This window comes from Suricata suricatta, chromosome X (assembly GCF_006229205.1).
Source record: "Suricata suricatta isolate VVHF042 chromosome X, meerkat_22Aug2017_6uvM2_HiC, whole genome shotgun sequence".
NCBI classification, from domain to species: domain Eukaryota; kingdom Metazoa; phylum Chordata; class Mammalia; order Carnivora; family Herpestidae; genus Suricata; species Suricata suricatta.
The window spans coordinates 24,332,499-24,342,067 of record NC_043717.1 but is presented as its reverse complement, the minus strand read 5'-3'; the positions used below and the strand labels follow the sequence as shown (position 1 = coordinate 24,342,067).

Genomic DNA, 9,569 nt, shown 5'->3' with positions numbered 1-9,569 from the left:
TAATCATCCATTTTCTACATAAAAGGTAGCTACTTTTTTGCATGGACCTCAAGCATATTGTAGTATAGAGGTGGAATTTAAGGAAAGGTATTAAGCAGGCTGTGTTGTAGCCTATGAACAAGTAATAAATTGTATCATGTATCCTGACTAGTAACTTCTGACTTCAAATCTTTAGTTCTTGTCACAGGAACACTAAATAGTATTGGACCTGGAGTATATGCCTGTAGGGTCTTAGACTAACATAATTCAATCACTTTATTTTATAAATGTTCTGGGAAACCAAGGCTCAGAGACATCAAGTGATTATCCAGCTATCACACAGTTCATTTATGGCAAAGCTGGCCCTGGAACCCAGGACTTTAAACTAATGCCCTATTCTGGTATTTCTATGGAACACTGCCTGTTTAAAGATAAAGTGCAAGTACACAGTGGTGACCCCCATGCTGAACCCCTTCATCTACAGCCTAAGAAACAGGGATATGAAGGGGTTTTCCTTTGTATTTCTTGCTATCAGACATAATGAATTTTGTATTCTTGGGCTACAGAGATCTTCCATTGTTCTGTTATAAGTTGAGCTAAACAAATTTTGGACTTTCATTTTCATTTTATAAGTATACAAGTCACCCCACCCACAGACTTCTCTTAGGCACCAGTAAAAATAACAAGAGCCATTTTGAGAGTGAATAATAAGCTACTCAGAGCATGAGCATTTCACAAAGATGATCTGAGGTTACTGATATCACTGGTCCTGTTTCAATAAGTACTTTGAAATATAAATATAAGAAAAAAAAGTTTCAGGTTCAGGGAAGCTACAATAGTTAGACTCTGAGGAGGCCAATTTCAACTCCCAGCTTGGGAGTCATGACCCTGAGGTCCTGAGAAAGAATGTTAAGAGTGTTTTTCTCCTGAGTAGTTTTCCTAGAGCCCCCTTCATATCCCTGTTTCTTAGGCTGTAGATGAAGGGGTTCAGCATGGGGGTCACCATTGTGTACATTATTGAGAAGACTCTATCCTTTCCACCTGAGGGGGATGATGGAGGACATAAATAGACCCCAATAGCTGTGCTATAAAACAGAGAGACCACAGAGAGGTGGGAGGTGCAGTTGGAGAAGGCCCTTTGCTTACCCTTTGGGGAATTGATTCTTAGGATAGCCAATGCAATATAAAAGTAAGATGTAAGGATACAGATGAAAGGTCCAATTAGCAATGTTCCTGCCACAAGGATGAGCACTAGGTCATTGACATAAGTACTGGAGCAGGCCAGATTCAGGAGTGGGACCAGATCACAGAAGAAATGGGGGATGATATTGGGGCCACAGAAAGAAAGCCTAGTCACCAGGAGGGTATGCACTAGGGCATGGAAGGTAGTTACTACCCATGACCCAGCCACTAATAGGACACAGCGTAGGGAGTTCATGGTCATGGCATAATGGAGGGGGTGGCTGATGGCCACATAGCGGTCAAGTGCCATCACAGCCAGGAGAAAGTTGTCCAGATCTGCAAACAGGCCAAAGAAATAAAGCTGTGTCAGACACCCACCATAAGAAATCCTTTTACTTCCCGAGTCAATATTATCTAGCATCTTGGGAATTATTGTAGAGATGAAACCAATGTCAGAAAAGGACAGGTTGGCTAGAAAGAGGTACATGGGGGTGTGGAGGTGCTGGTCAGAACCGATGGCCAGGATGATGAGCAGGTTCCCAACCATGGTGACCAGGTACATGCCCAGGAAGAGTCCAAACAGGAGAGGCTGCTGCTCTGGCCACTCAGAGAGTCCCACAAGAAGAAATTCATAGATGCTGGTCTGGTTTCTTGTATTCATGTCTGGAGTTCTGTATGAAACAAATTTTGTTATAAATAGCAAAAAAGTAAAATAATACTGTATTGAAAAGTATTTCATATCCCTATTAGAAAAATCATGTGGTTTAGACAATTCTGGTTTGGCAAAGCTTGATTTTATAATTGTGCATGTTAAAAAGACAGTTAGGATCAAACTATTTGTAAATTTATAGATTGGTGTCAGCACTTGACCAGCTATTCATGGCGCCTTTGAACTATTCCAGCTGTCTCGATGAAACATGGCCATACAATGTAAAAATGAAGTGTGCTCTGATTGCACAGACCCCACCAGCATATACTATTTTTTTCATTGAAGAATAATATGATTAAGTAAATAATGTTTTATTTACATTAAAAGCTAATTAAAATGAAATAAAATCAGTTAATATAATATATAACAATTATAAATCATTATATAATTAATTTAATATTTTTAAGGTAAAATTTCAGCACAGCATGTATATTTATATTTCTATCTTTGTTAAAATTAAGACAGAAATGTTTTATGTTTTAGTTTATTCATTTCAGGCCCTTTTTATTTTATTTATTTATTTATTTATTCATTATTGGATTCTTTTTTTTTATAGTTTATTGTCAAGTTGGTTTCCATATAACACCCAGTGCTCATTCCCACAAGTGCCCTCTTCCATGTTCATCACCCTCGCTTCCCTTTTCCCCCTCCCTCTTCAGCCCTTAGTTTCTTTTCAGTACTCAAGAGTCTCTCATGATTTGCTACCCCCTCTTCCTAACTCTATTTACCCTCTTCCCCTCCCCATGGTCCTCTGTTAAGTTTCTCCTATTAGACTTATGAATGAAAACACATGGTATCTATCCTTCTCTACCTGACTTATTACCCTTACTATGACACCCTCAAGGTCCATCCATGTTGCTACGAATGGCCAGATTTCATTCTTTCTCATTACCATGTAGTACTCCATTGTATATATAAACCACATCTTCTTGATCCATTCATCAGCTGATGGACATTTAGGCTCTTTCCATGATTTGGCTATTGTTGAAAGTGCTGCTATGAACATTGGGGTACATGTGCCACTATGCATCAGCACTTCTGTATCTCTTGGGTAAATCCCTAGCAGTGCTATTGCTGGGTGATAGGGGAGTTCTACTGTTATTATTTTGAGGAATCTCCACACTGTTTTCCGGAGTGGTTGCACCAGCTTATATTACCACCAAAAGTGTAGGAGGGTGCAGGCCTTTTTTAAAGTTCCAGCTTAAAAATTTTTTTTTAATGTTTATTCATTTTTGAGAGAGAGAGAGAGAGAGAGAGAGAGAGAGAGAGAGAGAGAGAGAGCGCCAGTGGGGGAAGGGCAGAAAGAGAGGCAGACACAGAATCTGAAGGCTCCCAGAATCTCAGGCTCCAGGCTTTGATCTGTCAGCACAGAGCCCGATGTGGGGCTTGAGCTCATGGACCATGATATCATGACCTGAGCTGAAGTTGGATGCTTAACTGACTGAGCCACCCAAGCACCCCTAAAGTTCCGAGCTTTTTTACAGAAGAGACTATAGAAGTGCATTCCACTCCAATTTCCCCCAGCATGGCTGGGAACTATTTGTGGCTTTCCTCTGAAATTTTGATGTTCCTCACTTACGGATGCTCCTCTACCTAGTTTTGAATTTCTTCTTTGTCCCCTTGGGTTTAAAATCTAAGTTTTAGACTGTATATTCTAGCTCCTGACTCCCCCTCACTTTTTTTTTTCTTTTTGCTGTTACTGGGCCTCTGATATGTGTTTAAATAGCAGATATTCATATGTTGCATTCATATATTGCAAACCTAATTGGAAAGAGTCAAATCCTTAGTTTGCCCCTCTCCCCTCCCCACCAATTACACCTACACCTCAGTAGGTGAAAGTAGGTGTAGGTGAAACTACACCTCAGTTTGCTTCTCACAGAGTTCTGAGAAGAGGGTATCTTGATTTGAGACTTGAATGTCTTTCTATTCCACAACAGCTACAGTGAGGCTACATGAGGAATATCATTACTAGATAATACTGGGCATTGAATTTATCCAATCCATTCTAACTCAATGAAAAAGTCATAGTAACAATAGCTAACACTGGCTGAGCATTAGCCATGTGCTGGCCACTGGATTTTCTTAAATGATAATCCTGTGCAGTGACCCTATGATTGTCAGTATGGTTAAGAAAATTACCAAAACTATGCTTTTAGGGTTTGATGTAAAGTTTATCTAAGTCAAAAGTCTAAGTTCTTAGTTCTGCTATGGTGCGTTTCAGTGTTTACTAAATCACTTTCTGACTCTAGTTCAGCTTCCTGCATATTTTCATGAGAAAATGCACCATTAGAGACTTAACAAATGAACTCATTTATTCATTTATTCATTTCACTTTATCAAGATAAAGTTGGCAGATAAAAACTGAATATGTGTGTAGTATACAGTGTGATGTTTATATATATATATAAACATTACACTGTTTATATATAAACATCACATGTATATATATGTGTGTGTGTGTATATATATATATATATATATATATACACACACACACATTGTAAAATGATTACCACAATCAAGTTAATTCACACATCTAGCACTTTGGAGAATGTAAATATCCATTCAATTTGGTAGCTACAGTTCTCATGACATATGAAGATATTGATATTTTTGGCTTATGCATCAGTCTCTTGTGAGTGTGATTAATGTGAGTCAGCCCAATTAAATTTAATGCAATGCTTAGATATGATCCACTTACTATACTTGCAAAGCTAATGCCTCAGACCATGCTTATTACTCTGAGAAGATCAGATTCTTTTCTTTCTGGTATCTCTCTCTTTTACCAGCTATTACAACTAAGTCCAGATTCAGGAGCTTAGCAAATAGTAGGAAGTACAGTGCTATAATTCATTGCATTCATTTATTTTTTTTAATTAAAAAATTTTTTAATGGTTCTTATTGATTTTTGAGAGACAGAGACAGTGCGAGCAGGGGAGGGTCAGAGAGAGAGGGAGACACAATCCGAAGCAGGCTCCAGGCTCTGAGCTAGCTCTCAGCACAGAGCCCGATGTAGGGCTCAAACCCTTGAACCGTGAGATCATGACCTGAGTTGAATGAAGCCAGATGTTTAACCGACTGAGCCACCCAGGTGCCCCTGTATTCATTTAGTCATATCACCTTTACAGTCAGAATTAGAAAAAAGAATACTTATTCCAGTTTTTCACTTTTCTTGCAAAGGTAATCAACTTTCAGGAATCTAGTTATTTACTAGAAGCATATACCCCATCATAGACGGTTGCATTGATTCCAAATGAAAAATTAACAAAAGTAAATGAGTATTCTCAGAGTTCTTCAGATATTCTGGGTAAATAAACTAATACAACTTAAAACAATTGACTTTTGGGGAAAAGATACATCTTCTGGATTTGACTTTATTATGATAAATGGTCTAACATCCTGGCTAGTGATCCAGGCTGCAGAAGGGTGTCACAACCATGCGGGGGCATTTCCTGTACTTCTGAAATTGGAATCCTTACTATGTCTATACACTTAAATCTGCTACATTAAACTCATTTATTTGTCTCCAGGGAGAGTATTTAGGCTGCATAGTGTAAAGGGAAAAAAAAAACCCATTTAGTTTGTATAAAGGAAATTTTGACTTGCCTGTATCAAACCCAGTAATAGGGCTTTGAATAATTCATTTAACCTTTTGTTTTTTTTTAAATAGTTTATTGTCATATTGGTTTCCATATAACACCCAGTGCTTCTCCCCACAAGTGCCCCCCACCATGACCATCACCCCCTTCCTCCCCTTCCCCCTTCAGTCCATGGTTCATTTTCAGTATTCAGCGGGGGGAGAGCAGGGGAGAGTGAGGGACACTGATCAAGGGAGACTACTGAATACTGAAAACGAATCATTTAACCTTTTGGACTTCAGTTTCCCCCTCTGTGATGAAGGATAACCGAATTGATGTCAGAGGCTCTTGTGAGTCTCCTTATCTCCATCAGGATAACATCCAGGCTTTTTCTTATCGTGACATAATTAGCCCTTCCTGAGTCTGTCTCATCTGTCTGTCCGGTGACACTTCCCCGTCATGCTATGCCACCTCACTCTCACCTACGAAACTGCTCACAGTCCTCAAACAACTCACGTGTCCTGCCTGTGTGCCTTTGCTCTTTGGCCATTTCACCTCCTTGGATGCCTCCTTCTCCCCCCTACCTTGTGTGAGCTCAAGTGTTCAGCACTACAACTACTACCAGAAACAAAATTCCTGAAACAATTTCCAGAGGACTAATCTGCTTCTCTTGACTGACTGGGAAAGGGGAAGCATGGTCAGTGACTTACTCTTAGTCTCGAGTCAGGCCCAGAAGAGCTCCTCATTTTTTCATGTGGAGGTCAATATTTGTCTCTCCTGCTTTGGGATATTATTTGTCAAGGGTGGAGAAACCATATTTGACAATCAGAAGAAAAGAAAACTTCTTCCCCTATGTTCAAGGCATAAGTTGCTCCTGGGACATGGACCCCTTATCTACTCCAAGGATGGAGAAATGAAAGCAGGCCATCCTTGGTCCTGAGTGACTAGGAACCCAGAAGAAGAAAAAAAAAAAGCTATCCACCTGCAGTTTCTGGAATAATTCCCAGAGCTCCCTACTGGAAGTTGCTGAGACATCTGGGAACACCAGTCTCTTAAGTATTCATTGTGGGAAAAAACTTGGTCTGTTGCCCAGTCCTCAAACGTGAAATGAACTTCTCTGTGACTTTGTGAAGTTCAGTTATCCTCTCTGGACTTTGATTTTCTCAGATAATAAGTCAGAAAACAAAACATTCTCTCACAATAAACATCTTTGAGTTCACATTTTTGCCATTTGAAGTGATAGCTCATTGTGATTTTGATTTGCATTTCTCCAATTCTTAATCCTGTTGAGTGGATTTCTATGTACTTATTGACCATTTTTAGATCTTTTTATGAAGAATCTGCCCATTTTTATTGGGTTGATTGTCTTTTGATAATTATTTGTAAGAATTCAAATTCTGACTTATAATGAATATATGTTATCATTTTTCCTTTAGTTTAAGCCTTAAAAAAATCTAAACTATATATCAAGATATTTAATCATCGTTAATTTCGGAACATCTTGCAGCATTTCCTAAAAATATTTGTTTTTTAATTCATATATTTCCTCTACAAATCTGTGTGTGGCAAACCTCCTGAAAGTTTAAATATCTATGAATATTTGTAATATATCTCTACATTTGAGTGGCAACTTTGCTGGATAGAAAATATTGATTTTAAAGCCATATTCCATCTATACAATAAAAACATTTCATTGTCTTTTTAGATCCAGCATAGCTATTAAGAAGTCTCATATGAATATGATTACTGTCTTTGTGTAGGCAAACTTCCCTTTCTCTCAGAATTTTCCCTTTGACTTTGAAATTTATTAAATCTATGGAGGTGTGAGCCTTTTATTTTCTCTCCTTTTTATCACTCTATAGAGTTTTGAAATCTGAATTTATTTATATTTGAATAATTTGTTGCCATTATTTTTCTAAATATTTCTTCCCAATTTTATTTTTTATTCTTATGGGATTCATATTATATATAATATGAGTTATATAATATATATGTTATATATAATTAATGAAACAGATGTATGAAGATCTTAGATTGCCTAGCATACATTTTATGCATAGAAAGCTTTGAAAATTGTTTGTAAAAAATTTTAAAGTATTATGAATGTTGAATTAGTGAATATGAATATTATATTATGAATTCACATTATATATATGTATATGTATAGTACTTTCAAGTTTTTATTTAAATTCCAGTTAGTTAACATACAATATAATATTAGTTTCAGGAGTAGGATTTAGTGTTTCATCACTTACATAAAACATCCAGGGTTCATCACAGCAAGTGCCCTCCTTAATGCCTGTCAGCCATTTAACCAATTCCCCACTTACCTCCCCTTCAGCAACCTTCAGTTTGTTCTCTATAGTTAAGAATCTGTTTTATGGCTTGACTCTCTATTTTTTTCATTAATCCTTCTTTATTTTTCTTAGGGCATAATTTGCATTGTTTATTTTTATTGTGCTAAAAAACACATAACATAAAATTTACCTTTCTAGCAATTTTATTTATTTATTTATTTAATATAATTTATTGTCAAATTGGCTATAGTGTGTGTATAAAATGTGCTCTTGGTTTATGGGGTAGATTCGCGTGGTTCATCGCTTATATGCAACACTCAGTGCTCATCCCAAGTGCCCTCCTCAATGCCCATCACCCATTTTCCCCTTTGTCCCACTCCCCCATCCCCATCACTTTGTTCTCTGTATTTAAGAATCTCTTTTTTTTCTAATGTTTTATTTATTTTTGAGAGAGAGAGAGAGAGAGAGAGAGAGAGAGAGAGAGAGAAAGAGAAAGAGAACAGGGGAGGGTCAAAGAGAACAGAGAAAGAGAGGGAGACACAGAATCTGAAGACAGGCTCCAGGCTCTGAGCTACCTGTCAGCACCGAGCCCAATGCGGGGCTTGAACCCACAAACCATGAGATTATGACCTGAGCAGAAGTCATACTTTTAACCAACTGAGTGAGCCAGGCACACCGTGTTTAAGAATCTCTTATGGCTTGTCTCCCTCCCTCTCTGTTAGTAACTATCTTTTCCCCTTCCTTTCCTCCTGATCTTCTGTTAGGTTTCTCAAGTTCCACGTAGGAGTGAAAACATAGGCTATCTGTCCTTCTCTGACTTATTTCACTCAGCATACTACCTTCCAGTTCCATCCATGTTGCTGCAAATGTCATGATTTCATTCTTTCTCATTGCCAGGTAGTTTTCCATTGTATGTATAAACCACATCTTCTTTATCCATTCATTAGCTGATGGACATTTAGGCTTTTTCTGTAATTCGGCCCTCCTCCAACACCACCACCTCTTTTTACCCCCTCCCCCTTCCCCTTCAACCCTCAGTTCGTTTTCAGTATTCAATAGTCTTTCAAGTTTTGCGTCCCTCTCTCTCTCCAACTCTCTTTCCACTTCCCCTCCCCCTGGTCCTCCATTAGATTTCTCCTGGTCTCCTGTTAGACCTATGCGTGCAAATATGGTATCTGTCCTTCTCCACCTGACTTATTTCGCTTAGCATGACACCCTCGAGGTCCATCCACCTTGCTACAAATGGCCATATTTCATTCTTTCTCATTGCCATGTAATACTCCATTGTATATATATATATATATATATATCACATCTTCTTGATCCACTCATCAGGTGATGGACATTTAGTCTCTTTCCACGTTTTGGCTATTGTTGACAGTGCTGCTATGAACATAGGGGTACATGTGCTCCTATACATCAGCACTTCTGTATCCCTTGGGTAAATCCCTAGCAGTGCTATTGCTGGGTCATAAGGGAGTTCTATCGATAGTTTTTGAGGAACCTCCACAGTGCTTTCCAGAGCAGCTGCACCAGGTTACATTCCCACCAACAGTGTAGGAGGATGCCTGTCTCTCCACACAGTTGCCAGCATCTATAGTCTCTTGATTTGTTCATTTTAGCCACTCTGACTGGCGTGAGGTGGTATCTCAGTGTGGTTTTGATTTGTGTTTCCCTGATGATGAGTGATGTTGAGCATCGTTTCATGTGCCTGTAGGACATCTGGATGTCCTCTTTGGAGAGGTGTTTGTTTATGTCTTCTGCCCATTTCTTCACTAGGTTATTTGTTTTGTGGGTGTGGAGTTTGGTGAGTTCCTTGTAGAT

At 38.4% G+C, this 9,569-nt stretch overlaps 1 protein-coding gene across 1 annotated transcript; it reads right to left on the bottom strand.

Moving 5' to 3' along the window:
* Window positions 1–859: 859 nt before the first annotated feature.
* Window positions 860–1,822, bottom strand: LOC115283359 (olfactory receptor 1361-like). The gene has a single exon (XM_029929634.1). The coding sequence runs from the start codon at window positions 1,820–1,822 to the stop codon at window positions 860–862; it is 963 nt and encodes a 320-aa protein (XP_029785494.1).
* Between the last annotated feature and the right edge of the window lie 7,747 nt (window positions 1,823–9,569).